Consider the following 19,730-nt stretch of genomic DNA (forward strand, 5'->3'; position numbering starts at 1 on the left):
TATTGTTCTTGCGCTTACATTAGCATGAAATTGGTAGCCATTTTTATTCTCACTGCGACATTTTCCATAGCTGCAATTCTTGTTCTCTAAAGCCAATTCTTATTATGCGCTCATTTGACTACGCAGTCGTCCTCCATGGACGAGGCGACAATTATACAAAATCGAAATGTGGCAGATCTGTGAATATTTTCTATCTAATACAAGTCTTCGCTTTCACCCAAGCTATAATTTATTGCTGCGTCGATGTGTCAAAATCAACTGCTGGTATCAAAAGCACGAAATATAAAGATGCACGAAATAGCGGCGCGGAAAATTTGTAAGACGGGAAAATTTCCGTATTTATTATCATAGGTTGATGGCTAGTTGACTATCCCCAACACTATTTCCCAGTTTTTTTGTTTTTACGCTTATGGGATAGTAAAGGGTCATGGGATAGTAAAGGGACGGTAGTGTTACTGTGGATAAAGGAAGTAAAAAGTAAGAAAAAGAGAGAAAAAAAGCTAGAACAGGTTATTCATATATTCAGACAATATTTACATTAAATATTCCACAATTAATTGAAGTTTGAAAAATCACGGTAGAAAAAGCTCATATAGGGGAGAAGTCCTTCCACACTATTTTTTCAACGATTAAAATACAAATCAAAGTAAGTTTGATGAAAGAAGAAAACATTTAGGTTGTTCTAACCACAGTGGTGTGCACTATACGTTGTCAAAGCTGAGTGAAAACTCCAATTTTTGTAAGTACTCGCTATCATGGGTTGATAATTAACTCAATTCTATCCATCAGTGTCTTTCCACGTTTCACTATTATACATCCATTATTTGTGTTTTGCTACTACAAGTGTTCAACTTTCTTCATTTTCTTGTTCATCAGGTCTGTAAAAAAAGACGAAAACATAATTTTCAACAACCCCATTCACCCATCACTTAAGCAGAGCAAATGTGCCCTATTTCCCTAAAAAAGCACAGCGTGCTTGCAGGACCAGTAGGTTCAATGACCGGTCCAATATATACAATCCAGTATATTTCTTTATATACTTGTGCCGGTTAACAGACTACTAGTTTTGGATGTCTTTGAAGTTGGTAATATTATTACAGTCGAATACTTTAAGGTAAAAAATTTCAAAATAAAACAAACTTAGTTTCACGAAAAATTTGATTTATATTAATCGCGAAAGTTTATTCTTGCAATAAGACAATCAAAGTAACGGATCTACCTGGAGGCGGCGATAACAGAAACGCATTCGATGTACTTAAAACATTTTCGACTTGATTGAAAAAACGTGTGAAGTTTATTTGTTATATCCGTAAATTGGCAAGAATTAATTTTCGCAAAAAATCCAAAATCGCTTAATTTGCGAAATTCACAAATTTCACGATTGTTTTTTACCTTAAAAGTACATAGAATACAAGATCTCTTAGAAAGATTCCTTTGCAAGATTTAATTTCGAACGTTGTAAACTGTCCTCACCCATATAAAAAGACATACCTTGTCGAATTGTGTACGTTAAAATCCACATCCATGCTGCAAAATAAAAACACATTTATTACTGCAGTCCTGCATACACGCTTTCTCCTTTATAAAAATATACTTTATAAGAATATCAGGCTGTGATTTCAAGTTAAAAACTATAGGTCTACTGTTTAGAACAATAGAGAGATAAAAATAATAACTAAACTGGCTAGATTATTCGTGTACCGCGTTTACCCTATTTTTTCCGCTGCAGGATTAATGTTCTAACATCAAATTAGCCGTCTTAAACAGTTTTGAATCGACTAATAACTAACTGATTTCTTGTGAGATTATTAAATCACTGTGAAAACATTAAAACTCACCCTGTGGAGTCTGAATCTAATTTCGATTTTTTCGACAAAATCGTGTCATCACTAGTTGAGTTTAACTTATGCTTTTTTTGATCCAAGGTATCTGTCGTCGACTCTTAAAAAATACAAAAGATGACAACTTATTAAATAAAAAACTGATTGGAATAATATTCTGTGTTCATATCAGACTGGGAAAGGTCCTACTGATTGCATCCTAAATATGAATTACGCGGTGTTGATTTTTGAAAGCTAAATCACAGGTCCATGTTTGCGGGGCGAGGAACGACGGTACCCTAATCTTTTTCTTACTTTCCGTTGTGTCAGTTAGCTGAGGGCAGTGACGTACAATGGATCTGGCCCTGATAAATACTGTTCAAGTTTATTTTTAGGTTTTTACACCATAAACTAAGTCGCAAGCAATCTATATTCCAATATGGACTGCTTTTACTTTGATAAATTCCATTGCATTTTTTTAAAACAACGCCTTTAACAGTTATACCATCCTGTAAGCAGCAGTAACATCAACCTATTTTTTGATTACTTAAAATATTAGCTACAGATTTTATATGTAAGTTATATTAAAGCCTCGAAACTTAAAATTAAAAACACGCATATAACATTAGTATTTAAGAATGTCTTTTTGCCTGGTTTGAAAGTTGTAATAGAGTACTAAGATAAAACAAACAAGGTTAAACAGGTACTTATATGCTAATCTGATCGCCATCTTGAATAAGAGCTCCCGCGTAAAGCGGTAAACCAAAGTAATACACCTTTCCCGAGACCACGAGTCATACTTTTTTAAACTCCTAAAATATGAATACCATATTTAAATTCAGCATAGTTTGTTTAATTTAAGTGTAAAAGTTTAACTTGATACGCCAACAGAAAGTGCTATTTTGAGGAGATATATCACAGTTAAAGTCTTCTTGATGCTCAAGTTACTATGTCCCGCCTCGTTTTCAAAAAGAGGTTGGACATTACTTGCTGCATTGTTTCGAAATTTTCATTGTTTCGAAATTTTTGATAAGGAATTCAAATCTGTTGTCCGTTTTTAATAAAACTCAACAAAAAAAGTTGCAGCACATCAAAAGAATAAGTCTCGGGAAAGGTGTATTGTGACGCAATTACGTTGCTGTTCAGCAAATGATCGAATTTTCAATAAGGGACTTATAGGGAATTTTTTTGTGTATAACAACAAAGGCGAAAGTTTTGACCTTGAATTTGTTGCTTCAACGGACATTAAGTCGCTGAAAACATAACAGGGGCATAGCAGTTAAAAACTCCTTATTGCTCGTACCTTTCATATATCTATCGCATCCACGAGCAACGTAATGACGTCAAAATTAAATTAAATCCGAAGTTAGGTCGCACGAAAAACCATTGCAATACGGGCTAAATTTCCGTTTTTGCAATCCGTGTGTGCGAAACGAATACTTTTTTTGTTTAATACTAAAGTTATGAACATTTTAAGATATGGAAGTGAGTGGTAAGTTTTAACATGGCGAATTTGGAAATCCGTATTTTATTTACTGAAATGCTATAAAAAATGTTTTAAATTAAAAAGGAAAAAAAACCCAGATTAGATAAATTCTTACCTAGCCCCAAGAAAGGTGTTTAATATCGAACTAGTTCCTGTTTGTATTGTTGTGGCATATTTTGCCAACATTCAAATTTACGAACACTATAGCAAAACAAATCAATGTTGATCATTAACGTTATGTATCACTGTGTATATGGAATTTGAAATGCCATTCTACTTTACAGTTAAAATGTTTCTATTTGCACAGCAAGCCATTCAGGCTTTTGCTATGGTTAGCTAAGATTTATAGACTTTCCAGCCTTGATGTGTATAAAAGTTATACATTTAAAGACGGAGTTTACTATACAGTAGACTTCTATTGGTGTGTAGCAAGTTGATGAAGCGACACTATGACGAACTATAATCGGGTACTATTTCGCGCTTCGCATCGCGCGACATGAACCGACGTACCAAAATGATCAAAGGAAACTTCTTCAACATTCGTAAAGGGAGAGAAAACTCTTTTCAAAACAGATTGGAAACCACAACAATGCGAAATTTTAATGAAAACAAAAATATACTCAAACAAACAAAATCTCAAAACATTATGACAAAGATTTCTAGATCGACTCAGAGCTTAGCTAATGTTAATCACGGAGGTTGATTGAAAATTTTCCTTTATAAAAAATAAAAATGAAGCAAAAGTCTAAAATGTCTGTTAGGAGAAAGGATATGCAAAAAACCGAATGCGTCAATTTATTACAAGTTATGGAAGCTGGTACAAAAACTGTTGGTGGCTTGTAAAAAAACTCTTTTTAACGAGTCGAATTGTTTTTCGCATGTCGAACGTTCTTGAGTTTTGATGCTACCTTTTTTTCTTTTCTGAAAGACAAAAAAAACACATCGACTCACTCGACGTGCAACCACAATCTTAACTAAATGAAAATGCATATTCTCTATTTCTTTCAACGCACTCGAACTTCTGTATATGCACAGGTTGGGAGAATATGTTTTTCATTAGAAATTTTAACGTTTTTGTAACGCAAATAAAACACGCTAATATTTAAAGTAATTATAAATTTGAATGAATCTCTAAAATAATCTGAATATAATTTATTTATTTTCCATAATAAGGAAACAGTCTGTCACAGTCGCCAAAGTCTCCAATATTTAAATGCAGAAATTATTTAATATATATGTTCTGCCCAATCTTAGGACGCTGCCCAATCTTTGGACATAAAATTGCCCAGTCTTAAGACTGGCCGGCTAGTCTTAAGACTGGGCAGGGCGTCACAAGATTGGGCAAACGATCATGTTAGGCCCATCTTTGGCGCCTTTTAGATTGTAAAGAAGGGATGTACCACATCAGCTCTGTTTTTTGCAAGTCCCAACAAAATTCTCAGGCACATTAAAACATCATATTTTGGGTACTGTTGAATTGACTCGGCCAGTTTTTGGACACAGTGGAGTAAAAATCGTAGCTAGCTAGCTAGGTAGCTGGTAGAGCACGTGTTATACATTTAGCATTTATATACAGCTTGTAGAGTAATGGCTAAATTTTAAAAATAAAATGTTTATATTCATGAAGAATCAGAAAAATCGTATTCAACCATATTATTAGTTAGCTAGCTGTTAATTTCATCGGGTGAGATCTTTAGCCAGCTAGCGAGCTGTAGCCAGGTAGCTAATATCATAGTCTATAGAAGAACAACCTTATAGACTATGCTAATATGGTTGAGTAGTTTCAATTTTTTATACATAAAATACATGGTATATATAAATTTTTGGCTTTTTGATTTTCAAAGAAAAGTTTCAATTTAAAGTTCCAATTAAGAGGTAAATTCTAAAAATTTTATTGTTCTGTTTGTCTTCCACAATTGTTCTCAGATGGGGCATGTACGTCCATAGATTGGGCAGTCCAGTCTTTAGACTGGCCACCCATTTGTCACTGTCGGAAGATTGGCCTGGCCAGTCTTAAGACGGGAGGCGTTCCAAGATTAGGCAGAACATATACGAAAGCGACTTAAGTTTTATGTTTAAGAACGTCTTTTAACAAGACACCGCCGTCAAGTACCCCGGGTACAGAAAGGTTGCTGTTATCGTCGTTAACGGATCGTTTCGACATTTTTACGTTCACGATCAGTTGCTTCGGCAAACGTTTCAAGGTTTCCGACCGTGATCAATCCTTGGAATTATTTTGTTTATAATCTCGTTCATATTCATTGTTCCCATGAAGTTTTTTCATAAAAATTACGACACGTTATATTTTTACTAACATGTTTCGACTTTACCAAAGTCGTAATTTTTATGAAAATTCTTTGCAATCTTGTGTAGCTACGAAGTTACATTTTTACCAGTCATTTTTACAGGCCTGCAGTCAGGACTTATTTTAAAACCAAACACAATCATGACAGAAACACAAAAAAAAAAATTAAGTGGGTATTACGAAAAATGTATATAACTGTGGGTATCACGGACAAAAATAGATTACCGTGGGTATCCTTGTTTTCTTCAGTCATAGTTGCATCTGCTTCAGACTGTGATACTGAATCTGACTTATCTAAACATAAAAAAATATATATACTAACTCAATACGCAGAAGTTAAATTAATAAATCAGATGACACGTGATTCTACCTTGACTACCAAACAAATCTTGCACGTGTAATTGAAACTTTTCGATCATTTTCTTCGCCAATTTGTTCTGTGATAGCGCCTAGAACATAATACCAGAGTTGATTATTAAGTTGCCTTTTTCAATTTTACTAGAGTACAGAAAAAGACAGAGGAATAAAAAAGTTAATGAAAACAATAAAAATCTTTTCTAAAAAATAAAACGATACTTATTACGAAGTTTGACAAAAGTTAATGTTAAGGGGCTACGAACCGGTTAAAATGTTCACATTTAGCATATCCCGCGCGCATATTACTCGCTGGTTCAACATTTTTTTTTTGAAAAGTATATTACAAAGAAATATTTCAGCAAGACTCATTCTGGATGAAAACATGAGCAAGGCTGGAGAAGATAAAAATTCTAGATATATCTATATGTTCGAGTCTGTAAATTACATACATAACGAACGAACGAGGGAGCGACTGAGAGAACGAACGAAAAAACAAGAAACAACGTACTTCCAACATCTGCATATTTAACTCCATCAAATCTTGAATAACTGTAGTGTTTCTGACACAGATGTGGAGTTGATTCAACGTTTTACATAATAACTTAATGTCAGCGTCTTCGGGATCGGACAAGATTTCATTCGCCAGTTTAATTGCTACACCATCGTGAACGTGTGATTCCTAAAAGTAAAGTAAAGGCTAGTTTAAGTGCAAAAGGCTAGTCAAAGTGCCTTAGACATTGAAAATTAAAATTCATGCCTCATTTTTGTTTACATAACCCATAATAAGCTTACTTTCTAGGGTCAAAAAAACTCAGCTTTTAACTTTTCCTAGCTCATTGTACAGCTAAGTTCTATTGTTTAAAGTATATTCCAGTGTGAAACCCAAAACTGATTTTCCTACTTCTTCCTTGTTGATTTCCCTGCAGACTTCAAATTTGCAATTTTTCAAATTATCACGAATTTTCGGTCAATATATATGTAATTTAATCTCAAATTTTCTACTAACTTTTATATATGCTGTTTTAAACCATCAACCTTGAATACTATTACTACATCATGGTAAATACCATTGCAATAATTCTATTAAGAAGTAGTAGTAACAACCAAAAACTAAGGATGACTCTTACAAAAACCGGGATGGTTTTGTCCTTCATTTGCATCTCCACTAAATTCCTAACGTCTGTAAGTTGCACCATGAGGTCTACCACATTGGAAACGTTGACTTGACTTAAAGGTGAGGAGGAGGGTGCGTTGAACAAAGTTTTCAACACTGGAATGAACGACTCTTCAATTAACTCTTGGTTGTTTCTAGAAATCAATCCATCAACGCGTTAGTATTCAATAACCACAACACTTTAAATATTGTCCTTAAGTGCAAACACACATTTTGATACAGTTGTTTTTTCTATCAGGACAAACACTGGAAAAATATCATATATTTTTTTGCTCTTTTGTCAGTCATAATCAATTCAGAGTGCCTATTAGATCTTTTATCCTGATAAATCTACAAATTAGTGCAAATTTTCTTTACGTGGTCCTTCTTTTTCTGCCTGTCTAGGTGCGCGCGTATAAAGAACTTTGTAAAAAGGCGAAGCTATTCTTATATATTAGTTAGCAACACTGGATAACATGTTTGGTAAAAAGGTCAATAGGAGATCGAATAAATAAATCATGAGTCTGTAACATGGGGAAACCTAACAAAGGAAATTAAGACTTTTATACCTGTTCTCAAAAGCAAACACAGGTAGAAATACACCCAAACAATGGCGAAGTTTGGTATCGTCTTCTGTGATTGGATTATACCAGAGCAGAATCAATCTTGTCAAAATCTTTGAACTGACGATCCTGCCAGACATCAACAGTTTTACTAAGCCTTCTGCTACAACTGTGCGCAGGTCTGGACTCTAATTAAGAAATAAAGGAAAATTATAAATCCAACTGAACACTCAATCTGGCACACAATGCTATAAATACAAGCTGCTCGCAATAAACGTAGACGACGGCAAAACTAAAAAAGCCGACACCATTGCTTAAAGAGAGATAGGGATCTAAAAGATTTAAAGTAGTCTAATGATTTTTAGGTGGAGTTTTAGGAGAACTTACTTCAACTGAAGGGATTAGTACGAAGCAAGGGTAAAATAAGAAAACTAGTGTTATGATCATAGCATTTGTGAAAAAAGTGACATTCAATCTGAACAGCAAAACATTTATTAATAAAAATCTTTTATCAATGTAAAAATATCCTCCAGTTTACTTACTTCACTCTCAAGAAACATCAACAGGATTCCCAACACACTTTCTGCAGCGTTACTATGTTTCTGTTTCACTTCGAGTTCTTCAGGTGGTGTTTCCTCAACAACGTCTGATTTCACCTCATCTTCCTCTTTTTCTAAACATAACAGTTCAGACTATACCCTTAATTTGCATAGCAAAGACCAAAATATCAACATCCTTTTTAGTGAATTTAGAGATCGAATTTACATTCAAAGGGGGACACAACTTTTTTTAATTCGTTACAACAACGTCTACAACCATCCTATTTAAGTATATCGTATTTTTGTTTAACACATATCGACTTTTTATGGGATGAACTATTAATAAATACAATATCAAAGGTTATTTCAAGCAAATGTATAAAGCAGGGAGTAAATGCACTTTTTTAATTATAAAAAAGAACTAATCATCACTTCTGGCATCCATGCTCTAAATCCAGTCTCTTTTTAACCATTTCGATAACGTTGAGACTAATAAGATATACACATGCTGTTGTTATACATACCATTTTGGTCACTAGGTTTGTCAGGTTCAATATCAAAAGCTTCCAGCCCATATATCATAAACAAATCAAAAATGATTTGGACTGCTGTTATTTGAAGCAATTCTTGATCAACTTGAGCAACCTGAGAAGAAAATATTTTTTAACGATAGCATTAAGAATTGAGTATGGTGATCAACTATAAACACATGAAAAAATCATTAAATTGGAGAGTAGAGTGTGGGACTTAAAAAACAGATGAATTGGTAGTTTGAAAAAGGTATATTTTTTCTTCATGGTCACTCTGTTAATTATTGAGTCGTAAAATATACGTTATTGTTCTGCCAAGAGGCCCTGTATCAGCATGTGACGTTTACAATTATACGTTAAGTAACATGTAATTAAAAATTACACGTACTGTACAGCAATCAACAAATTGAATCACACCTGTAGAAATAGCACCAAATGTTGACAAGCAAAATCTTTCTGCAAAAGTGACAGGTGACCAAGACATTTAACTGCTTCATTTCGAATGAAAGGGTCCTCATTCTTTACACCTTCAAATATCTAAAAATAAACCAGAATAGAATTGACAGGAGAAGAAAAACAATATTTGAAACTCAAAAAAGCAACTGCAGTTGGTGCATTTTTGGGATATACTGTAACGTCTACTATGTACAATTCCGGCCAAATCTATATGGACAAGGCCTTGATCACACCTTATGTCTCTTGTCCCCCTACCTCCGCAAAAATATAAAAAATGTTAATTTGTGGCAATCTTGTATAATATACACAAATCTATGCAATTTAAAACAAACCATAGAGCAGTGTCTTTTTAGTGTGTTTCAACAATGTGCTCAAATAAAGAGTGTACAGAGCACGAAAGAAATATTAAAATATTAATATTCTTTCATATCTTTTTAAGCTATCATTTCTGACGATAACTGAATTGAGGAACAGCAAACTAAATTTTTGCCACAATTCCTTCTAATTCGTTTCGAAGATTGGTCCCTTGAATTTGCAAAATAAGGTTTTGAGAGTTTAAGTTAATTTAAATGTCCAAATAGGGGTGGGGGGACATTTTAAAGCAAATAATTAAAAAATAAATGATTGAGATAATGTACATTATATACATACGAGTTCATCTTTGAGTGTCATCAATGTTGGACTTATGCCTTTCCCTTTTATGTGAGTAAGTAATGACGAAGCAATAGTGAGACATTTTAACATAGTCTCTGGATCATCCTATGGACAGATAGTACATTATTTTATAACAGTAATGTAAAATGAGTTCATTCACTAGGCACAGGCTAATACCTTTTCGACTCGTTGAGGGAGGTGTCGTTCTTCATTAGTGTTTTTGTCCAGCAGTAAACTGTCCCGCTGCTCCTGCAATTCAGCTATCTGATCTTTCAAAAGAGCTGCATCTTGAAAGTTTTGCTTAGTAATAGCTGTTTCCAAATCTTCTTTACACTCGTTTAAGTTCATTGCAATCCGAGCAAGCTAAAAGGGGTTATTTTGATGAATTCTTAGTTTTATAAAAAGTTACGGATCGTCATAGTACTTTAGAACGTCTACAAGAACTGATACAGAACACAAATATCTCACTTGCTAAAAAGGCATAAAATGAGATATGTTAAAAGGAAAATATTTTTTCTAACCTCTTTATAAAAGATCACCACATCAAAGTGCCTATCCTTCAATAATTGCAGTTCACTAATAATACTTATCTGATAAAACTAATGTAGTATGAAACACCATTACCTATTTAAATCGCATTGGGGAACAGTTCAATATTTTATGGTTTTGTTTTAATATTCTGTTAGTTATGTAAATGCATTACAATATCTTGACATTAAATTTAATCATAAAAATTCTGAAAAAAGATTAAACAGGTGGAAAAACTTTGCAAAAGGTGTAAAGGTTCAAACATAAACATAAAATTGTCAACTTTTATACCCACATCATTAGTCAATCAGTAATGGTAGCAATTAAGATTTCCGAGAGTTTACTATGGTGATTTATATCTAATAAGTTGTGATGCAAAGTTTGGAGTTTTGGCAAGATGTCAATTAAAATTTTCATAATAATTGAAGGAGTATTTCTGGGAGCTTCTAAAATTTGAATTTATTCCTTTATCCAAAATAGAGCAAACAGGATGAGAAACATATTCGTATACCTGCAATTCTATTCTACGATTGCTTTCCTTCATAGCTGTAGTCACCACTTGAACCATGGGTTGTTTCACATCTGCAATGATCTCAACAACAGCTTGAACGAAGACCTGCTCTGACTTTTCAACATCAACATATAGTGACACCAACACAGAGGCAAGTGAAACAGGTATGGTTTCAGTGACAAGGAGATTATAAACCAGGGACTGTAAGTTTTTCCTTTAAAAAAATAACCAGTTTGCTTATAATAAATAAAAATTATTTTCTTACAATAGTTTCTTTAAATGATTTACTTTGAAAAGCTTTAAGGCAAGTTACGGCAACGATTCACGCTCGAATATAGTTAGACATAAAACTATACCTTCCAACTTCATCAGACAAATCCAACAGGCGAGCTATTTTCAGCAAATGCTCTAAAATAAATTCTGGTTGTAATTCCCTTCCTTCAAAAGCTGTCAAAATCGCAGAATCAATGAAGTATTTTTCAGCATAACTAGAACAAGAGAGACAAATGTTTAGTCCTGAAAAGAGAAAACCATAATGTAATGTGCGTGGTTTAAATTTAGAACCTTTAGGAACCTTTATAAAATAAAATAAAAATTACAAATAAGGATTTGGAAATTGGAATGTTACATTTCTGTAATTTAAAAAATTAAATTTTATTGATCTGTTAAAAAGGATAGGCCAAAAAAATGTTTTGAATACCTTTGAATATAGTTGCAAAAATTTGTAAGTTCTGGCAATATGGTTTGAAGTAAGACTTCACCATCGTCTCCCACTTTCTTTAAATGTTTACAAACCATATACCAGTAGAACACATTTTCTGGCGAAAGAGATTCTGAAGGTATCATTTTTACTCCTTCACCAGATGCTTGTGACAATGCTATCAATGCATCAACATGCTGTTTTAATTTTTCAACAGAAGCACCTGTAACAAAAGAAACGTATTTGCTGTAAATGACATAATCAGTTATTTAAGAGCAAGGAAGTTTGAACTGGACCTCAATCATCATAATTTTTGAAACCATCTCAGATTATCAAAATCATTTTGTTGGGCCTGTATGTAATCAAAAATAAAATAGAAACTAGACTTTTAATGAATGAGGAATTGATTTATCATTGCATTAAAAAAATTACCTGGAGAAGAAAAATTCTAGATATATCTACATGTTCAAGTCTGTAAATTATATACACGCCAGAAAAAAAGGCATTACTGTTTTATGCCACCATCAGCTCAACTTTCGTGTAAGTCACGAAAGTCGAAAACCGACAGCCGTTTCGTAGCCCCTTTAACCTGCAATTCCTGACAATTCCTGACAATTATAAAAATGTTTTCTCTGGTAACACAAAAAAATCGCATAAAAATTTAGCTGATTACAAAGGAATAGCTTGGAAGGAAACATTAAAAGAATGAAAACAACAACCTTCAAACAATGCATCTAGAACTGCTTCAGAGCAATCTTTTGATCCTTCAGTGTCCAGTGCCTCTAGTAACTTTACAACATTATGATCATACGAACGCAACCAAGACTTCAATAACTGCAAACATGCTTGTTTAATAATCACAGAACGATCTTTCAAGCCAACACTGAGGATGTCAATTCTTTGAGCAATGGTCAATGCTCTGATAGAAACCTTTTCTGACAACGTTATATACGCAACTTTGCGGTTACTCTCTTTTACATCTCGAATACGACCTTAAGAAAGTAAAAGAATTAATAGTTAAAAATAGCTTATCGAGTTATAGGGAGCTAAATCAAATATTGGACTCATTTGTCAAAATTGTAGGAAATGTCACATAAATGCAATAGGGACCTCCCAATTAAACAACGGGGATATTAGGTACAAAAAAATATGATGTGGATCTGAGAGGATTGCCTGATGTTGGCATTTTATAATGGCTGCGGTAACGTGAATGTTTGTAATTTGATGTTTTGTGAAACAATCTGTTTGTGGCTTTTATAGGCTTAAAAACGTTAGTTAATTCACAAAACTTACATATATGTCAAATCTATTAATGGAAATATTTTTCACCTGCCATAACTAAAGTGAGAAAAATTGAAATTATTAATTAACTCAAATCCTTTTTTAACACTAACAGGGTCTAGGATAGCCTCTTCAGTTCATAATAGAACTGTTTTTAATGAGGGTACTGCAAGTTGGAGCCACAAAAGTCATGCAAGCACAACAGCAGCTTGACTAGACAAGGACTAAACGACTTACAGTTTTATAGTCTCTGGCATGACTTGGTGAGAGTTTGAACTCAAGATATTCCGCATTAGAGGCAATCGTTTTACCACAAGTGTACCAGTCGGCTTACTTAACATACATTCCATGCTTATGTTTCCTTTTTATTCATTGTGAGAGAATAGTTTTTTACTGCATTTTGTAACTTAAAAAACCACAATGATCATTAATGTGATATTAAATCCTGAACCAAACTTATTTTTTAACTCTCCCAACCCAATTCTTAACTAAAAACACATCTCACCAAGTCTCAACAGTATTTTAAGACATTCTGATTTATATGATAGTTTACACTAAAAACTAATTTTCTGAGGAAAATATTAGTTAACTTATTTTAAGCAGCTGAATAGAACCTATTATTCTGAAAAAATTTTTTTTGAGAAAACAAATTTTGTTGATTTGAATAAAACATTTTTTTCCCTAATGCATCATGATGATAACCAGACTTTAAATTTGTAAAAAATAACTTTTTGAGGAAAATATTTTTATGACAATTCGGACCAGTTAAATGAGGCTACCCTATTTTATTAATTTTCTGAGAAAACAATTTCTTCAACCACGAAACCTCTCATCCTCAGTAGAAATTTATGTTATTTTAACGTATCATGTAATTTGTTTTTTTGCGATTTGCTTTTATTGAACTAAATTTTGGTCAAATTTGTCAGGTTAATTTTGCCATTCCCTACCTTTTTTTGAAATTTATTGTTAATATTAAAATATTTTCCATGATTATAAATCATGCGAATTGTTACTTTCAATATATGACTTTTATATATATTAGTTTATTAGTTTGTTTTCCCTGTCCGCAGGACACAATTGTTTTTCCCCACGTGTTAATAACACCAGTGAACTGAATTATACGGAAATCATGTTAAGCTCCCTTATACTATCGATTACACACCTGCCTTTCAAAAGTTAAAAGGATTAAGTTATATTATAAAGAGAAACAATAGATAATTTGATTTGTGTAATTGAATCGAAAAACACAAAATTTATAAATTAGTTGGGTTAACGTCAAAAGAGATGAATTTAGCGCATTTCTAGGGGGGGGGGGGTGTTACAGCGCCATGCTCGCTCGTTATATTTGCGAAGGAAATATAAATGACCAAGGAAGGTCAAATTTCTATTACTATTTAACATTCATACAACATTTATTCTATCAGGAAAACCCTTTATAATGTAGTGTCCTGTTGTTCCATTTAATTTTTTTTTTTTCTGTAAATATGCAATCTTACAATATTATTCTACTATGTATTTGTTTATTATTTGAGTGTGAAAATAATAATTGAAAAACGATTTTAGCTTGTAGAGACCAGCAGAAAGGTATCACAGAAAGTTGCAGCATCTGCAGCATTAGACACATCACAACATTGCAACTTATTTTAAAACTTATCAATTTAATAAATATTTTTACTTGTGGTGTTATGTTGGATCTTCTAAATTTGTCATTATACTAAAATTCTTCTGTCATATTGTCAAACAGAAGCTACGACAACACTCTTTCTTTAAATTTGATGGTGAATTTCCAAAAGGTTTTCTAATGAGTCCTACTGCTTATTATGAAACCATCAAAAATTAGAAAAAAAGACAAATAACTCTTTTGTTTTTAGCACATCCAGTAAAAGTAGTTTATAATATTTTTTTTTAGTGAAATCTGTGAAATTTTATTCTCAAAATTACGATAGCACAAACTTTCATGGAGTTTCCTTTGTAGTTAGTAAAGACCATTGGAACCGTTGATTATAGGTACATCTTAAGGAATGCAGAATCTATGGATGTTAAATTCTCTAGTATTTGAACTGTTTTAATTGGCATCATATTTCTGAAATTTTAGATCATCTATTTTTACTTAGATATTATGAACTTTTATAGAGTTGGCGGGTAGCACTCTGCCATAAGGTAAGGTACTTCGGATTCTGTATGTTTTGTACACCTACCCAACACATGTCGTAGAGTCTTTCTAGACAGTGCAATGTTTGATAGAATGGTTTTGCGTACATCAGCATTAGTGTCGGTTTCCATTGAGTGAATAAATGCATCAATAACAGGACATTCCTCATCCTCAGGATCCTGAAGACGTACAAGTGCTAAAACTGCTTGAATTCGAATTGATGGAAATTTGTCCTTTATCCGAATCATCATACACTCATAAATTGCATCACATATATCTTCATCTAAATAAATGGAATGTACCTTCACAATAGATTTATATTTAAGGGGTAAAAAAAATCTAAATGGTTATTTTAACTGCTGAGAACAAAATTTAATGCAGACATGCAGTTATTTGGCTCTGATATGCCATAACAAATTAAGTTGCTATCATGTTAAATATATTCACATAGTCAAGTATATCATGTTTAAAAATTAAAGCTGCTTAGTCGTTATGGGCATGCATATTTGCTGAGAATAAAATTAAAAGTTCAATTAAGTAGCCATTATAAACACTTTTTCGCTTTAAAATTCCAACCTAACACATGTTAAACGATGAAGAAAAAAAACAAGAATTAGATTTTACTAAACCACATTGAGTTATGTAACATTCATGATAAATAAATTGACTTAAATTTAACCTCATGACACAATGAATGTTAAATTTATTGATGTTGGATTGGTTTGCACCTGCATATCTTTGTATAAATCTACCCTACCGATAGTGTCATCATCTCCAAGGCGACCAAGTAGTTTGTTGATGAGTTGACAACATCTGTATCGCACAGCTTTGTCACGTGCGTTGTGGTTTTTGATTAGGAAGTTTAACACTTCAACTAAAAAGGGATCCATAGAAGACTCATCCATTTCTAAATTATCTGATTCGTTTTCCTAAAACAAAAACAAAGACACAAGTTGAAGAAAAATGTAGGAATTATTTTATTAAAGCAAAGCATACACGATTTATACTTTGTATGATAACACATGTGATATACAAACAAAGCGTAGTGATAACAATTTTTTTTAGACTAAGCAAAGGAAAAATCATTAATAATTTTTGTAGTGTCTTCAAAAAATACAACGGTAATTTAAATTAAGGTTAAACCTTCAGCATTTAAAAGTTTTTTGTTGTATGAAAAGTGCATTTAAAATTTTGCAGGACACAAATGATACAAACTATTTTATATATGATGATATTGTGTATGGTTATATAGTTATTAATTACATTTGGATTAATTTATATGTCGACCATATCTTGAAAAATGCTGAATTGTAAAATTTTGTGCAGATTATTTATTGCAAACGACCAATCCCTAACCTGATTTGTTATAGGCTTTTTCGAGTCTTGTACGTAAGAGGGAGGTGGTATTAAGTGCCTACTGTTTATAAATTCTGACGAAAACTTAACACAAGTATGTGGTGAATAAATTAGCTGATGCCAGCATTTTTTGTGTGACTGCATTTGTAATAGGTAATATCATATCTATCCGAATTGTTGTCAGAGAACTTTCTGGACAATATTTGATATTTCATTTTGATTTTCTGTAAGTAATTTCTTTTTGTCATGATTGCTACATCGGGATTCACAGCATTTTTCATTTTAGAGGGTTTCCTATATTGATTACGAGCAATGTCTAAGAAGCTATGATGACATCAACAGGTAAAGATAGAAAAATATTTTATAAAACTTCAGCTGCTATTTTAAAACATAATGAAGTTTGAATGGTCCCCATACCAAATAGAGCTAAATGATTTTTTTTTAATTTTCAAAGACAGAATTTAAAATGTTATTTTTTTCTTCGCAATAGTAACATGTATTCATGTTGCCCCTAGTATGCCTACTATTTCTTTCATTCCCAAACTTTTTTTATCCATTTTGGACATTTTCACTACTTCCTATTTTTCAAAAAAAATTAGAAATATATATCAATGGTTTGTACCAAAAAATATAAAAACGATAATTATTAATAACGATAATTAACAATAAGGATTAGTTTTTTTATTGAAAAAAGCCTTCAAATAAGGAAATTAGTTGATCTTCTGCTTAGCATGTCAGGTCGCAAAAGTATATCTGGCATCATTTAATTGGTAAAAAATTGCAGATGTACTAGGTTTTTTATAGATAAAAAATACATACATGCACTTTACTTCTTCTAAGTTTTGTGTTATTGTAAATCTCCTGTCCTTTTTTTTTCCACGGTCCCAGCTAATTTTGATCTGCTCTTTTATTATGAGTGTCAAAAAAAACTTCATAGAACCAACACAGGTTTTTCTATGAAAATCTGAGACCCTCTGCTGCGGGGAGTTATAATTTAGAATTGAGAGATGATTAATCATAATAGATAGATAGATAGATGTGCATATTTTACATGGCTAGCCTCACAAATATCGAGGGATATACCCTGTCTATTATTTCCAGGAGGGGCCATGGCGTAGATGGAGAGTCCTAGAGTATTTAATGCTCATTTTGAGCTACGCAGACCCAATTAGAGCCCGCACTCTACTAGACAACTCCCGGCAACATCCAACGGCCCACACAGTGTGCCATCTTCCCAATTTCCCTCACATGGCTTGGGTTAACCCGGGGCTATGGTAACATTCACTCGCCCATGTTGAATCGCCGTCAAGAGGAATCGAACCCTGGTCTCCCACACAGAGTACGAGAGCTATAACCACTAATCTACGGCGCCACAATGCTAGTTTCATTGTTCAGAGGTCTCAAGAGTGCACTAGAATATGAGTGTTTTCACTTGTGCGCTAGCAAAAATTAGATGAAACGTGCACTAAAGTGTTAATATAAACTTTGAAATGCATATGCTCTAATAAAACGTTGCAATGACTTTAACTGAAATTTTTATAAGTGAATTTTAATATCCTTTTAAAAACAAACAAAAAAACAAACCAGTGAGACTTATTTTATTTACTAAATTTAAGTGAGCCAACCGGAGAAAAAAGTTGACATGCAAACTGTTTACTTCTATTTAAAGAATAAAGCATTTATGAAAGACAACAACAAAAAGCTTAAAAACAATATGTACATACCTTTTCTTTATTTTTCAGAATTGATGAATGAGTTGTAAAGGTGGCTATGAAGTCAATCACTCTTTCAACAACTATGTCTGCTTTGTAATAAATCATTGTCTTCTGCAAGTGATTTAAAAAGGCAGACCAGAAATCTTCAACCGAGCAAGTTTTTTGTATGGCGGTCATCATGTCACACAAACGGGAAGCAACAACACCATCTTGTGCCATGTTGAATATTTTACGAACATCAAGCATAGTTGAAGCCATTGTCAGTATATTATTTGTCCTTTGTTACAAAAAATAATTTTATACATTTATAAATGACATCACTAGGGAATATATTCACGACCAGAAAATATTTCAAGATTTACAGCTATATAACTGTATTTATTTTACCATTGTATTTGTGCAGCTACCACTATTGCTAAAGGGCAAACTTAGCAGACAAACAGCAGACTTAGGACATCAGATAATAGGTTATTAGTTAAATTCATACTCCTGAAACACGCTTTTTTTTTTTGTTGTTGCTGATGTAAGCACGACCATGTTTTCTGAATTTTGCGACCTTTGTGGGCTGCAATGTGGATTATTTTGTTATGAGGGTACATTAAAAAAATCTACTCATATTCTCTCTACCTGGTCTACTAAGTGCAAAAGCAGAGGTGTAAAGTATTGACCATTTCACCCTTCTGTCTGTCTTAAACAAAATTGACAACAACATGTCTAATAGCCTGTTACATTGCCCATACATGCTTTTGAAAATCAGTCACAGTGAATTTAAATTATACATCATACAATACAATTTCTAGCTACTTAAATCGTTTTATTATATCACATGATTTGTTCTAGCAATTAAAAATGCATATACACATTTAAAATTTTTATACATAGAATTATAGTTTTTATGGAAGCCACTTTTTAAAGAAAATTTTGGAATATAAAATCACCTTTTTTCCTGTTACAGAAAAACACACACAGTTAGTGTACTATAAGACAGATATTTTTATCAAAAAAGAATAACGACAAAAAAAACACTAGTTTATCTTTGTTACAGTTGGAAAGCTTAGTTTAAAGATTGTTTTACAGTAGTTTACTGGTTGTAAAAAAGCTTTGAAAAACACATTTTCACACACTGCAGTAGATTTTTGTAGTTGACTTTTCATAAAACAAGAAAAGTTTAACTTTACCAGTAATGACACCGAAACTCAGCCGTAACCCTAAATACTCTGGATGTTTTTCTAAGGGGAAATTTGTAGAGGAGTTGAACGTCCTCCACCATACCTTAGTTTAAAAGGGGCGATTGTGGAAGTCCCATGAAATGCCACAGTGATTGTGTCACTTTAAAAAAACACCCAGTCCGGTCTGTGAACGGTTGGCGCTAGGAAGGGCATCCAGTTGTAAAACAATGCCAAAACTCTTTATTAATGGCCGTAAGAACAGTTGATCAGACAAACTGCGTAAATGGGGCTGGAACTCCAAGGAGTGAAGGTGTCGTGCACGGTAGGACAGATGTCAGGTGTGAGCATCGTCAGACTGTTACCCAGCTATCACATCACAAGGTAGGTAACACTAGGTTGAGGATGGCTAGTGTAAATGTTGGTACTCTGAGAGGTAGAGCAGGTGAAGTAGTTGA

At 33.0% G+C, this 19,730-nt stretch overlaps 1 protein-coding gene across 3 annotated transcripts; it reads right to left on the bottom strand.

Moving 5' to 3' along the window:
- Nucleotides 1–498: 498 nt before the first annotated feature.
- Nucleotides 499–18,405, bottom strand: LOC130641857 (condensin complex subunit 3-like). Of its 3 annotated transcripts, none has more exons than XM_057448856.1 (20): nucleotides 18,116–18,404; nucleotides 15,793–15,964; nucleotides 15,082–15,318; nucleotides 12,322–12,594; nucleotides 11,603–11,825; nucleotides 11,259–11,390; nucleotides 10,903–11,116; nucleotides 10,041–10,226; nucleotides 9,861–9,968; nucleotides 9,171–9,290; nucleotides 8,748–8,868; nucleotides 8,227–8,351; nucleotides 7,691–7,872; nucleotides 7,096–7,276; nucleotides 6,477–6,647; nucleotides 5,982–6,060; nucleotides 5,837–5,905; nucleotides 1,839–1,941; nucleotides 1,492–1,527; nucleotides 499–878 (listed from the first exon to the last, which is right to left on the bottom strand). In XM_057448856.1, the coding sequence occupies exons 1-20, from the start codon at nucleotides 18,362–18,364 to the stop codon at nucleotides 848–850; spliced, it is 3,012 nt and encodes a 1,003-aa protein (XP_057304839.1). In that variant the 5' UTR covers nucleotides 18,365–18,404; the 3' UTR covers nucleotides 499–847. The 3 variants fall into 3 exon arrangements, with proteins under 3 accessions (XP_057304839.1, XP_057304838.1, XP_057304840.1); XM_057448855.1 differs by having other exon boundaries at nucleotides 8,227–8,357; XM_057448857.1 differs by lacking the exons at nucleotides 499–878; nucleotides 1,492–1,527; nucleotides 1,839–1,941 and adding an exon at nucleotides 4,060–4,227 and having other exon boundaries at nucleotides 8,227–8,357; nucleotides 18,116–18,405.
- Nucleotides 18,406–19,730: the final 1,325 nt, after the last annotated feature.

This window comes from Hydractinia symbiolongicarpus, chromosome 4 (genome assembly GCF_029227915.1).
Source record: "Hydractinia symbiolongicarpus strain clone_291-10 chromosome 4, HSymV2.1, whole genome shotgun sequence".
In the NCBI taxonomy this organism is placed as follows: domain Eukaryota; kingdom Metazoa; phylum Cnidaria; class Hydrozoa; order Anthoathecata; family Hydractiniidae; genus Hydractinia; species Hydractinia symbiolongicarpus.

Bases quoted from the DNA above. Each gene is read 5' to 3' on its own strand.
- LOC130641857 (XM_057448855.1), bottom strand. From the start codon at position 18,364: ATGGCTTCAACTATGCTTGATGTTCGTAAAATATTCAACATGGCACAA. The intron at 12,595-15,081 runs GTAGGTGTACAA...TACTTTCTTAAG, and splicing joins GACTCTACGACATGTGTTGG to GTCGTATTCGAGATGTAAAA. The intron at 9,291-9,860 runs GTATGTATATAA...GTTTATTTTTAG, and splicing joins TGACACTCAAAGATGAACTC to ATATTTGAAGGTGTAAAGAA.